The sequence below is a fragment of the Cloeon dipterum genome, chromosome 3 (assembly GCF_949628265.1).
Source record: "Cloeon dipterum chromosome 3, ieCloDipt1.1, whole genome shotgun sequence".
Classification (NCBI taxonomy): domain Eukaryota; kingdom Metazoa; phylum Arthropoda; class Insecta; order Ephemeroptera; family Baetidae; genus Cloeon; species Cloeon dipterum.
This window is the reverse complement of record NC_088788.1, coordinates 25,552,254-25,566,279: the sequence shown is the minus strand read 5'-3', so window position 1 is coordinate 25,566,279 and position 14,026 is coordinate 25,552,254. Positions and strand designations below refer to the sequence as shown.

At 41.4% G+C, this 14,026-nt stretch overlaps 1 protein-coding gene across 2 annotated transcripts; it reads right to left on the bottom strand.

Moving 5' to 3' along the window:
- Positions 1-305: 305 nt before the first annotated feature.
- On the bottom strand, positions 306-13,739 carry LOC135941516 (uncharacterized). 2 transcript variants are annotated; one of them, XM_065487115.1, is made up of 15 exons: positions 13,573-13,703; positions 13,245-13,513; positions 11,978-13,190; positions 11,430-11,785; positions 10,836-10,929; positions 5,989-6,203; positions 5,256-5,565; positions 4,673-4,884; positions 4,381-4,608; positions 3,789-3,941; positions 3,392-3,737; positions 2,973-3,236; positions 2,178-2,449; positions 1,971-2,123; positions 306-1,527 (listed from the first exon to the last, which is right to left on the bottom strand). In XM_065487115.1, the coding sequence occupies exons 1-15, from the start codon at positions 13,589-13,591 to the stop codon at positions 1,420-1,422; spliced, it is 4,212 nt and encodes a 1,403-aa protein (XP_065343187.1). In that variant the 5' UTR covers positions 13,592-13,703; the 3' UTR covers positions 306-1,419. The 2 variants fall into 2 exon arrangements, with proteins under 2 accessions (XP_065343187.1, XP_065343188.1); XM_065487116.1 differs by lacking the exons at positions 306-1,527; positions 1,971-2,123; positions 2,178-2,449 and having other exon boundaries at positions 3,216-3,343; positions 13,573-13,739.
- Positions 13,740-14,026: the final 287 nt, after the last annotated feature.

Genomic DNA, 14,026 nt, shown 5'->3' with positions numbered 1-14,026 from the left:
CTCAAAAATAAAAACTCAAGAACCTAGAACGTCAATCCTATCCTATACTTATTTTTTCAAGACTATAATGCTATATTAACTTTTAAAAAGTTAGCTATGTTTTTTTTTTTTTGAATGAATGTTACTGTATGATTGATTTTTTTGCAATTGGATGTATGTAATTCGGTACAATTTATTGTGATGAGTTATGTGCATGCCAAAAGTCAAATAAAGATTATTATTATTATTATACTGTATTACATACTAAAGATTAAAAATGTAAGAACGAAGGGCGCGTGAGCAAATGAAACAACCGTGTCAATATGCTTTTTAGAGACCTATAGTATATTTCTCAGATTCAGAGAGATTCTGAGTTTAGTAAGTATAACATTCAATTTGGGAAAGCTGCAGAAGCAAAAGCCCACCAGCTAGACTTGTCCCAAATCTGACCTAACTCGCTACAAAATATTGAATTCTTTCATTTTTCCAAAACTAGCCAAACTCGCATCAAAACAGGAAGTTTCGTCTGCTTTAACAACTAATATTTTTATTGCTCTCTAGACATACTCAAAAAGGAGTTGCCTGGCAAGCGCATTACACATGCCGATTCCTTGCTTTGGTTCCGATTTTTCAGCTAGTTTGGCAAAAACTCTCTTTTTAGATAGGTGTGTATAGTTCACGAGATTCCTGCTTGGAAATCGTCAAGTTTTAGGCATCAGCACAGTGCAGCACTCACGATCATTGGTGCTCATTAGGATTATTGCAAAACATACAATTATTTGAGTTTTACGCACAAGAGAGAAGCCAGATACACATTTCTCAAAAATATAATTTCCTGCTTGAACAACAGCGTGTGTGCACAGATCTACAAAAGGTACGCCATAACAGACATCATCGTTTTCTACAAAAGACAAATGAGCGCATTGAGCGCAAGTGCTGTGCTCTCCCCAACTAAAAGTCTCTTGCACCGGTGCTCATCTCTGTACAAGAAAATCAAATATAAGTCTTGCGTAAAATTTGAAATTGAACCTGCTTCCCGACAAATGAACTCAGCAACTGGATTTGCCCAAAAGAAGGCCGAGACTGAAGATAAAATTACCAAAAATATAATTTGCAACAATCATAATTAGTGATTCATTTTTCAACCAGAAAACGCCGCCAAATGGAAGTCTTCCGCCTCAAGTCGGGAAATCCGGACAATCTGTTTATTTTAGACTGTCGAGAAGACAGGGCCGCATACAGTAATGACTTAGTCAACAGGATATTTGTGAGATGCATCTCATGGTAAATTCAACTGACCCTGCCAAATAGAAAGCGATAACCAGCTTTGGCTTGATTAGAGCAGCGTAATAGACTCAACATGGTGGATTAATTGCTTAAATGATATTATGGCCGAACCAGTATTGCTCCTGTACAAGCCGCTGCTGCGCGGCTTTCAATCTAAAATTCTTTCTTCCTAACTATGGTGATGGCGACGGTCCCCCGGATCTTGCGCACCAAGTCGATGACTTCCGGCGTTGATAAGAGATCCATGTTTTCGTCATTTACCTTGAAGTGCGAAAAATTGTTAGCATATTATCACCACCCTCTAATTTATGTTACAAAAATGAATCAATCAAACCTCTCGAAAGGCACTAAAAGCAATTGGAACCATTTAGGAAATTAAGACAAATCTAAATCAACCATAAATTTGTAAATTCAAATTCTTTTAATGCCACTACCCCGACTCGATCAATCTGTTTAGTTCTGTTGTGTAATTAATTAATTTCATGACCCACTCACCCGCTGGAAGCATGCATCTCTAATGCGTCAATTTCCAACACTGACTAGCCTGTATCAGACCAAAACGCGTGGCATGTGATTTTTAGGGTTTTCAATAAGTGAAATTGTTTCTGAATTTATCTTTTTGGTTTGTGTTGTTTAAAATGCCTTTCTTAGAAAATATGAATAATTCAAAATATATTTCATTATTTATAAGCATCATTAGTTACCATGACTATATGGTCCCCAACCTTCAGTCGACCATCTTTGAAAGCGACACTGTCAGGGTAGATTTGCTTGATGACGGTTTTTCCATCCTCGCCTGCAGTAAGTGTGAAACCAAGTCGACTGTTCCAGCCTCTTGTCAGCTCGACAACCAGGACCTATCACATGATATGAAATTTTGATGACAAACAAAAATGGCGCGTAGTCCTTACCTCGCCATCAACATTCTGCAGGTCGGTTGGGGGAAGTTTTAGCTTAGGGGTGACTGGAGTGGTGGTTTTTGACATTGGATTCAGCTGGACCCCCTTCCACTTGAGCAAGCCGTGCGGGTTCTGACATATTTCCTGGTCTGAGCAGGCAGACAGAGAGGGAGACTGGTTGGAGGGTAGGTGCGCGCTCTGGTACTGCAGCTTTCCAAATAGGGCCGCCGACGACGATTCCATTGGTGGCATACTGGCCGGCTGGGACACCAGGCTGCTTGGACCTAACACAGAAAATATTTGTTTTCACATCTTCCTGTCCCTAATTATTTGTTTCTTAGTGATATAAGTTTACTAAACAGTAGATATAAAACAGTAAAATTGTTTACCCAACAAAATATTTTTGATTAGAAAATAAGAGACAGGACGAGACAGGCATGGTTTCTAGCTTGCATATTATAGAAACTGCAAGTTTTGTTGTTTGGTTTAAGCAATTATTTTAATTTCAATTTCAATTTGTTATTGGTTGGTATTTTCTCAAAAATTATTAATTAATTTTTAATTAAATCCCATTAATTTTTTATCATGTGCAATGTAAACAGTAATATTACACAACGCTTGAAATTTTCTATAAAGAAAGAAGTTGTACGATAATTATAAACTCTATTTTAAAATTTCTGAGCATCATAAAAAACATTGCAAAGGTCTCTCAAATTATAGGATTATTTTTATTTTAATAAAGACAAAAAAAATGAAATGAATCAGGATAAAAGTTTGCATCTATCATAGCAACACTCAAGTAGCTACCTGGGTACTCATTTGGAGGGCTCAGGCCAGCGATGACGGAACTGTCGTCTTCGTCGTCCTCTCCGCTGAAGGGCGGAGACATGAACTGGAATTTCTGCTTGCGAGCACTGGATGGCGTACTGAGATCCAAGGAAACTGGTCTGCTGCTGCTGCGCGATTGGCTTTCCGACCTTTCTGCCGAGTTTTTGGCATCCGCGAGCGCCTGGAGGCTCAGCTGCAGCGCTGCTCTTCCTGACGCGTCTGTCACATCCGCTGGCTTGTCAACTGCCCGAGCAAATGAAATAAATCAATTGTGTATGTAGGAATCGATTACGACATTGGCATGAGGCCGCACTTCTAAGGCTGTCAATCCGCGACGCGGACGCAAATTCCTTCGCAGCGGCATTAATTTCTCACGAACACAGTGAGCAACGACTCACCTTTCTCGGCCTTTAAGTGACTCGGAGGCGTCTTTACCAGCTTCTTCCTCGGCGACGCGCTGTGCGGCGATTTGTGGTTGTGACCGTCTGAAGCCCTTCGGTGGCGGTTAGAGTCCTGCGGCGAGCCTTGCTTTTTGCCTGCCAGGTCGTGCAGCATGTCCATCGCTTCCTTGCGAAGCAGGGGCCTCGTTCTGGGGAAAGTTCTGAAGCCATCCGTGGGCGAGAGGAAGGACAGTGGCGTCTGGGCGGCGTCCCTGTATAGTTTGATGGTGACGACATCGCCACACTTGCGCAGGAAGGCCACCGCTTCTTCGTGCGACAGCTCAGAGAATTCAACATCGTTCACCTACACGTGATGCGTCAATATTTTGGTCATTTCGCAGAGATTCATTCTTACAGCCATTATTTTATCTCCGGGTCTGATTCTGCCATCGCTCACTGCCGGTTCCTTCACCAGGGCTCTAACGTAGTGGCCCAGTCTGCTTGTGTCCTCCTTCCAAAGGGTGAAGCCCAAACTTTTGTCTACTTTCCTAATTTCAATTGAGAATTCCTGGAAAAAACGAGTAAGCATGAGAATCACAAAATTTTTTTGTCATTATATTTTATATGTTTTTCTAGGAAAATTTAGAATTATCTGTGGTGACTAAATATAATTGGAATTAAATAGAATTGATTACAACATGAAGAGTTGAGTGATATGACGACGATCATAATTCACGATGGCATCAAATGCATTACTGTTTTTTAACATTAGCTAGTAACGTGGGATAAATATTTTATTTAAACTATTCAAAATTTGTCATTTACTTCAGCTGTAATTGAGTAACAGATTAGTTTTTGCTGGAAAAGGCGAGAAAAACAATTACTAGCAACAAATAATACAAACCACTTAGGAAAGAAAATTGTGTAAAATGCTGTTATGTTTGACAATTTCAACCACCTTTTCCTAATGAAAAACGATTTAGCATTTTTCTGGGATTGTAACTCACGCCACTCTCAGGACTGGTGTCCTTTGCGTCCTTTTCTTCCCTTTCATCGTTGCTATCATCACTAGCTTGATCTTCGTGCCGCAAGGGAATGCTGGGCTTGAGAACGTCTTCCACAGGTTTCATTACGCTGTCCTCAGGGTCAACCGGTAAGAGACCAGCACCAGCAGGCGGCCTGCACACTTTGAGCTTCACTTCCGGAGAGGTAGTTCGCAGCACTTCCAGTGCCTCCTGCGCCACAAAGAACAAGCCCAATGAAAATCTGTTAAGCTGTAAGTTAAGGTGGGAAGCTCACGTAGTTGGTCATCCCGGTCAGATGGACCCCGTTGACTTCAAGAAGCACGTCTCCCGGCGCGAGGTTTCCGTCCTGCCAGGCAGGTTGGCGAGGAAACAGACGCTTGATTCTGATTAGCCCCGGCCACGGCTCGTTGGCGCAGTCTACACCTCCAGTAACACTAAGACCTAGTCCTCTGCTCCCTCTTGACAAGCATACTTCGAACACATTTTCTACAAAATATAAGAAATATTGTTGATCAATAAACAACAACATATTATGATGTAATTGTATGAGTGAACAACATGAAAGTAACTTGGTAATATAAAAGGGAATTATTGCTCAAAACTAATTTTAAGCTGGCCGCTTTATCTCATTGCTGGTTCACAGAATTTAACTATTATATTACACACTTAATTTTTTTCCAATTGTTTTAAATCATATTTTAAACACTGATAAACAGTGTTGCTGTACATATTTTTTTATCCTTAAAAAGCAGAAGTAAGCATTACTAATGGATTTAAAGAAATATTTATGAGGGTCAGCTTTCAAAATTCCTTTGCACTTAAACTGAAATAATTTTGTATTTTTTACTAGGTTCTACCTTTATTAATAAATGGATACTTGGGCAGGAGCAAGGGTGGTTTTTCCTCCTCGGGCGACCTCTCCGAGCCGTAGCCCTGGTCGTTGACCGGGTCGTGGAAGAGAGGGGGCGGCGGCAGCAGCAGGGGCGGCAGCCGGTCTGGGGCGCCGTTGTCCCTCGGCAGCACCGAGTGAAATTTCAGCTCCATGTTCAGTTGGTTGTTGACTCGGTTGTTGTTCTCCTGGTCGTTCTCTCTGTCCAGATAGTTGGGAAGGGAGCCGCAGTGCTTGTTCAGCGTCTGGCTTCCGTTGTGGTTGGCCAAGTGAGCCACCTTCAATGAATAATTCAATTTCCATTAGCTTGTAACAGGCGAGCTCACCTCCATCGTTGAATTTTCGAGCTTCCGAACGGTCAAAAAATCATTTAGTTTTACAGCAAAATGATTAAAAAACGACATGAGGAAATAGCTCCTTTTTTGATCCCAGATTGCGTATTATATAAATTACAAAGGTCTAAAAAGTTGCCTTTTTTGTAATACGGTAATGGCTGTGGTTAAATTTCATTAGGGCCATAAAACATTTTTTGTGCAGCGTGTCACAGAGATGACAAAGCGGCATCCCACAAAAGGTGTGCCCCGCACCATTAGCCCGGCTCTGGCGAGTGGGGCCGAAAAGAAGGGGATTCGCCCCTTGAGACCATGAATCTCCATCACACGCTGCGTGTGTGAAATGCAGTGCGAAAGCGAAAAGCGTACTTTAGAAGCCCTCGGGAGAGGTGCATCGAGGTTGCCGCTGGAGATGCTGCGCCTGTTGAGTCCTTTTTCACAGCTCACATTGGAGCCCATTTCTACAGCGGGGGCGGCATTTCGCAGGATCCGCAAATTCACCACGTCAGGCCCAACTCTGAATAGACGCACTGTCTCTTCAAGTGTGCCCGCCGGCGAACCGTTCACTGCCAAAATCTGGTCACCTGCGCACAGAAAAACGGAGAAAATCGGTTTTTAATCTACTCCACTCGTTTAACGAAAATACTGATTTAATAGTACAAATGAAAACCAACATGGCTCATTATTTATGTTTCAAGAGTTTTCCATTTCTTTCATTTTAAAGCTTGTTAATTGTGCTTAGCTTAATATACTCTCGGAATAAATTAACGGATGTCCTCAAACGAAAAAACACTTCCCTAACTGTTCCAGAATTAGAAATGATTTATTTTACATGCGTTTCCTGTTTTATTCTACACCAATGAATGTCAGGCAGCTAAGAACATGGGAATTAAATAAGGCCAAGCTGAAGTTTCATTGAAAATATCCAGCAAAACGGTGTTATTAATTAAACACGTAGGTGAAACGTAATAGCTGACTGAGAATTCTCGGGTTCCTCAACTCGGCCTCACAACAGGAACTTCACGTTTTGCATCAAGTTACAGAATGGGACTGGAAACTGCTCTGAACAGGCTACAAATGAGTTCAAAACAAGGCCGTTTGAAAGAATAAGTTACCAGATCATGATATGATTGGAAACAGTGTGCAATTTTTTTCAGGAATTTGAATAATGCTTTAAAAAATTGGTATGGTTCGATTATTGAATATTTATAAATAAAAAAAAAATATTGAGCATCAGTGCTAAGGGCTATCAGATTCAGATATTTAAAATACGTACATTAGAGCTTGTCCATCTCTTTGCAGAAAATGTATATTTCTTCATAAACTAGCTCTTCAATGGAGCTCTGCATAACGAAAATCAAATATTTCCTTCGACTATATTCGCTCAAAAAATATTCTAATAAATAATAAATTCGAAATAATATAAATATGTGTTAACTTTTTAACCAAGCCCAATTTCCAACTATAAACTATCCCCCTGAAATGAATTAAAATCTAAATTTAGCTGCAAGTCAAGATCTTTCCACTCAGAGAGTTTAAATGGAAGAACTGCCGGTTAGAGCTAAGCTTGAAATCCCGATTCTATTCTTTTTTAATTTTGCGGCAGAAAGCCGCACGGTCTAGACCGCAATCAGATCCGGTGCCGCGTGTCCGCGCATTTCGCTACACGCGCCAAAAAAAATTTCCGAGTGCGCGCGGTTGATAAGAAGCGGTTGTGTCATACTTCCATGATTACAAGAATTCACTGGATTGTGAAAATAAAGAGGCGTGGCCTCTGGTAAATGGAAATATGCATCACAATACACACATTAGTATATCCGGATCGGAAGTCACGACGCAGGAGCTTGAGTCCCTGTCCCTCGGCAGCCGGAAAGAGAGGAAACACGCGCTTTGCAGAATATATTTGCAATAAACACGCTGCACGCTTCATTTGGAACCTTCACTCTTAGCGCCTTAGTCAGCGAATTTTACTATTTGCTTTCATTGAGCAACAGCAGTTGACTCATGATGCGTTGAATGAGTTACGAGATGAGAATGAATGACGAATTTTAAGAACGCGGATTTTCCCCTAAAATTTAAATTGTGAAAATTGTTTATAAATATAGCTGAATAGCTCGTATGCATCTGCTTAGTCTCAAGGCCCACAAAAACAGCATGAAGTTTAAAATCAATAATCAGTGCCAGGGAAAATAGTTTGTGGCTGAAACGCGATGCCTCGTGCCGTTGCTGATAATGAGCGTCGCGGGTTTCAGTGACCTGCGTTCACCAACGTTTAAAGCTTTGTCTCCATTGATGGAAAAGTACAACAACTTTGCTGTTTGGAAGATATTGGAATTAATTAACTCTTGATCACTACAGCTTTTATGGGAATAAAATAACTGATCACACAGTGCAGCGTCTTTAGATTTTTATCAACCAGCTAGATTTGCCTTAAAAGAACACAGCACATTGCAAAAACCACTGCTTTTTAAACAAGATAGTGAAAAAATACTAGATAATTTTGCTGTTGAGAAATGCCTTACTTTATCGGTTGCTTTTATTTCATGGAATTTGCACATGTGAGCTTAATTTAATTTTGTGTGTATAACAAGAGGAAGATAGAGCGGGCGTTCGTAGCCCACTTATCGCACGTAAGTTTTAAGAGCACGAGAGAAGAAACGGCGAAAACAAAAGCGGCGATAACTACTCGCGGCACGAAATTACAGAATTATACAACTCGTCGCCTCTCATACACATTTTTATGTGCTTTCTAGAAAATTCAGGTCATGCAGATAGGACGGTGTTTAGCGATCGCGTCTCTAATTACCCTGCCGAGACTGCCTTCTGTAACCGTGACATTCAGGTCTAAAAGAATTAGATATTAAGCAAGAAAACGTGCTCAGTTTTGATTCACGCAGAGACAAGTGCCTGGCAAGCGGCGTGCAGGTCGCACCTGAGCGTGGCAAAAGGTGAACTCACCAGCCGGGGTGCAGCGACAACAATTTCGAGGCACTTGAGCTGAAAACAAACAACAAAAACAAGGCACTGCTCGCCGCGCACTGACATGCTCCGCAGCCCCCGAGCGAGTCCACGCCCCGCTTCCGTCCGACACGGAGCCGCGTCGGCCACCGAACGTGGCAAAGGGAGGCCCTGGACGCACGCAGCCCAGTCAGTCAGCACGGGACACTCGAAGCTTTGATCACTCTGATGGCAAAACAAACAACCGCAACTCTGTTGTCTGTGTCTGCTACTCTCCTTCTTCTCTCCCTCCGACCGACGACTGCTGGCTGTGCAGGCACTCCCCTCCCCCACTCCCCGCCCGGTGACTCACACGGCCAGCCGCTAGCTGGTGCAGATAGCTCGCTCGCGTGGCATAGAGGGGGGCGCAGGTGACAGGTGTGCGCCTGCTGAGAGGAAGGCCTACCCGTCCAGGCGTCTGGTTCTCCTGCTCTCGTTGCTTGGATAGCAAGAAATAAAGAAATTTAATACCATTCAAATAAAATTTCTTTTCTTTTCTTTTGCTTTCAAGAGGCGCGCCGCCCTATACGGGCTGTAAAAACGGGAGGCTCCGTTCCGTTCACTGTTTACTCTCGTGACTGCTGCGCTTTTTATTTTTGCAATTTTTATACCTTCTGTTTCAGCCATGCAGAGAAATTGCGCAAAGAAGAAAGAAAGAACAGTGGTGAATATGCCGTAATTTTTCAGGGATTGTTTTGAGAGTTGATACTTTTGCCGAAACCGACAGCAGTGTGCGCGCGACTGTGTGCGTATAAAAAATCTGACAAAAAAGCTAACACCACACCTTATGCTCTTCTCATTGTCAGAAACATTCAAGAATAATGTGGTGGCAAGACACAAAACCACAATAGGGACCAAATTAATTTTGACTTTAGATAAATTAAGTTCCCTCTATACGTTCAAAAATATTTTACATATATTCCGTTGAAAATGGAATAATTGATTAAAAAGTAATTTGAGAATCTGAAGAAATCTTCTTAGCCATCTTCCACGATTAATTAGTTTCCTTTAGTCACTATGTTTTTAAGGGAAAATGACTAAAATTAAATGATATCATGCCAACACGCTTTTTGTGGAATTTAAAATTGTGTTTATTTTAGGTTAATCAACGATTCAAACACATGAAATGGGTAAAATGCAATAAACCAATTTTTGTAATACTTAAAAATATTATGAAGTTTACAGGAAATATCTCTTGAAGGAAATTTTTAACTTAACTTGATTTTGAATTCAAACAGTAAAAAAATAAAGTTCCCCGATCAACAAACGACAAGATTGTGTTTACCGTGAATGACTTTCCCTGGATGTCGCTTTTTCTTAGACCTGCTTCCCGGAATGGTGTACTGGAAGCTGGCCATGGGGATTTTCCGCCGCCGGTTTCCCTCTCCGTCCGACACAAAACCATCGTTTGTCGGCAGCGATTTTAAATACCGAACATGAATCACGTAATCCCGAGTCATGTTGAGCTCTGCGAGATCACAAATTTCCACTGGGCATAAAGCCGAACTCTGCTTAATATGAGTGTGTACGAGAGAGTCTGCGTGGTGTGTTGCACAAACACCAACATTATTCGGTCTAGTGACGGTCAGTTAAAAATAGCCCCGCGCACGCTGGGAGAAACTTAGAAGCGAATAATTTCAGGCGGGGGATTCCCCCCTCTCTTGAATATACAATTGGGGTCGAATATTGGGTGCCTATAAAGGATCATCTTGTGAGGTAAATTTAATTTGATAAACCAAATATTATACTTCAGTACCACAAAGGGCAAGGGCGAGAAAACAATTCAATGTGGCGGGTGTAGCGGTTATATTGTGTGAGTAGCGCACGCTGCTCATATGGGGAAATTGAATGGAGAGAGTCGATATAGATTTTTTGGGAGCTACAAAAGTAAAAATTGCTTTGTTTCTTAAAATTATCATAAATAAAAGTTGCGAAGAAAAATGATTCTAGAGTTTTACAAACCAGCTTCCTGTTTATAAAATCTGTAGTTTAATCTTTAGTTTTGCATCTATAATATTTCCTTGTCAGCTAATATCTTAGGCTGTTGAAAAAAGCTATTTAAAAGCTTCACTCGGAATACGGTATAAAATACCCAAGGCCGTTTTTTCATTTTAGCTTTGTTGGGTCTGAGCGAGTATTTTTTGTTACTTTATTTTCCCAATATATTTTTTGTTTATTCACGCCAGATTCCAAAATTTTAAATCGGGACGGACACTGACCTGGTTGTATGGTGCCTTCGTACTCTGCTGCTCCTCCAGACATGACCTCTGCCACTATCACCGAAAAATTTTCGTCGTCTCCGAGACACGCCATCTGGAATAAAAGGGAATTGAATTCAATTTCAAGCTGAACACATTATTTGTGCTTAAATGAAGGTTATATAATCAAGCCGCAAGAGCCTCCATGCTATATCTATAATTAACCTAAATTTAGAGGATCTCATTACTTACTCTGAGATTTTCCAAAACATTTACAACGCATCAGGAGGCGCTTGCAACTTTGTCTTCGTCTTCCACGTAATCTTGTGACTGAATTCTCTTCATTTTCTGGCTTGACTCATTCAAGATTTTTCAGCAGACAAGGAGATAAAAATGTTCTTCAACTACAATCTACAAAACTTGATAAAAACTAAACTAAATAAAAAATTGTTTTTGCGTGTTAAATTTATTAAGTAACCGATCCGCAGAAAAACTATAAAATACAAAACTGACAGTTGGAATTTGATGCGAATGGAATGATTCATTTAAAACAAATCGGAAAAGTAAAATATTTATTTTATACAGCGCGGTGACGATTTAAATGTAGCCAATCACCTCAAGTCGCAGACCGAGGACTCCCCACGATTTTTCGAGGTTGACATCGCGCTCATTCGACTCTACCGCTGGCACTTCTTGCGTTCCTGCTGCTGCTGCTGCAAGATCTGCTGTGGCTGCCTCGTCATCAGAAATACACAGACGCTCATTTTCCTCCTCGTCTTGATCACAAATAATATTTTGATCGAGCTCCGACTCCATCACGTCGTCGCAATTTTTCTCATCCTCCTCTTCTTTGCTGATTGCGCTAGCTTCAAGAGCCTCAACAATTTCGTCCTCATCATTCTCTGATGGCGCAATTTCTCCGTCGTCAGCGGTCATGTGATCCAACAAAGACCAAGGCGTCTCGTTTGAAACTGGGAAGCAATAGAAAGTTTCATGAGAGTAACACAATCATTTTTCAATAGTTGTTTTTTAAATTTTACAAATGAGTTATAAAGAACGATTTTAGCACAAAAAACGCTATTTCCATCAAATTCACCTCAATATTTGATAATTATAATAGATAATATAATTTAATATTAAAAAATTAAAATTTAAAAAGTAACCTTCTGCGGGTTGCTCTTCCTGGTTCAACTCGCACTCGTTTTCGCCAAACGTACCCCAGTCCACGTCAAAAGAGGGGCTTTCCTCTGGAATCGTATCGCATATGGCACTTTCTCCGATGGCCCAGGGAGAAGAGTCGCCGGCCTTGCTCTGCTCATTTTTCCCGGTCTTCTCAATCAGCACGTAGTCGTTGGCCAGCATGTGCTTGGTGAAATTGTTAAAGTTTTGGTGGATGCTCTCGACTCCTTGCAAACTTTCGCGCGGTGAAATCGCAGCCACGGAAAAAGCGGATGTTCCATTTCCGTGCCCCTCGAAAACGTCCTCGTTCGGGTTAATCTCCACGGAAATTTGTAATGGCATCTGCAGGACGTTCACCTCTGGCGGAAGTTCGGCCAGCAAATCTTTTTCCGTGGACTTCTCGCAGACCGCGTCATCAAAGCCCACATTTTCCTCGTCGACACTGTCGAAGCGCAAAAGATTTTTGCATTCAGACGACTCATTAGCTTCTGCTGACAGAAGCTGGTTTTCATTATTCAGGTTTGATTCTGGTTTGCCTTTCCAGTCGGAAGGGTCACTTGGAGTATTTTCCAAATTTTTAGGCATTTCTTCTAAAGTTGGAGATGTGCTTTCTCGTACCTTTGGTGGCCCAAAATCAATTGGTTTCACTTTAAAAGCACCTGAAGAATTAAAACTCTGTGGATTGAATTTAGATGGCGTGTAAAATTTGAAAATACTCTTTGGCTCCATTGGGTTTATGTGTGGAACCGGTTCTAAAGGAGCCGGTATTGGTGGTGCAGGATTTGAGAGGAACGCGTACTGTGGCAGATCCAAATCCATGTTTCCTGATGGTCCAGGAAGTTCTTCAGGAGTAATTTCAATTATTTTTTCTCCTACTGGCTCTTCAGTACTTTCAGATAGGCTCGATTTGAAGATTTCGTCGATAATTTTTGGAGGCTGGCACTTTTCTTGTTCTAAATTTTCTTTTTCAGAATTCACGACCTCAACTTCAATCGACTCTTCAAGACTGCTACTTTCCAGATTTCTGCAGACGTCCTGATGCTGCTCCCATCCCTTGTCGGCCGTCGGTTCCAAAACACCATTTGTCTCATCATCTGCGTGCAATTCATCAACAGCAACCGATGCGAGTTTGTCAGGAACCTCTGCAAATACAGGCGCACTTTTGACCGCAAAATTATTTTCTCCATCAGCATTTTCCTGCAGTAAATAAAAAATTAATCTAACTTCATGCAGCAAACGCATCAAAATCACCTGCGGAATTTCAGGATTTAAACTCTTCTCCAGTCCTTCTGGTTTAGTCTCTGTCTCCTCAAAACTGATCTTCGCGGCTAGACCTACTGGCTTCTCCGGTACAGGTGGTTTCGGAGCCTTTTTACCCTTTTTTTCCCTACGCAAATAAGGTGGTGGAGGAATTTCCGCGGTAAATAGTTCAGAAGGACTGTGTAGCACTGGTTCTGCAGGCGGCGTGGGAGCAGAGTTTCTGATCTTTTTCGTCCTTGGCGCGGCCACTGGAGCTGCGTCTGAATTTGAGAGGTGCGTCACTTCGGGTTAGAACAGCGGACAATATGGAGAAACTTACTGGCCGTGTCGCGTGTCATCGTGACGACGATCGACAAAGCAGGGACACACTGACTATATGATCCCGAGCGTAAAATTGGAAACAAGCTTGTCACGTGTTGAAGACCCGCAAGTCCTTGTTCTAACTGGATCAGCACATTAGATGTTTATCGATTTTAAAATCCATTTTGTTTTCTTTATACACTTGTTTCTCATTGAACTTGGGGATATCACGAATTCCAAGAGTTAAAAATATAACAACTTTCGCAACAAGATATTTTTTATATATGGAAATTTTAAAATCTTAAACGTGCGATTTGTATTTGTTTTTTGTTTGCAGAAGATCTCTCGCGAGGCGCCTGCATTTTCTCCAGTTATGCAACCTGCGCTTCACCAGCGTCAAACGTGTTACATAATCAAATTAAAGCATCATAATTCATAATCATAAAAGACGTTTTTCCAAAAGTTCATAATTT

Bases quoted from the DNA above. Each gene is read 5' to 3' on its own strand.
- LOC135941516 (XM_065487115.1), bottom strand. The intron at 13,191-13,244 runs GTGATTTTGATG...TATTTACTGCAG, and splicing joins TAAATCCTGAAATTCCGCAG to GAAAATGCTGATGGAGAAAA. The intron at 3,942-4,380 runs GTGAGTTACAAT...CGTTTTTTCCAG, and splicing joins ACACCAGTCCTGAGAGTGGC to GAATTCTCAATTGAAATTAG.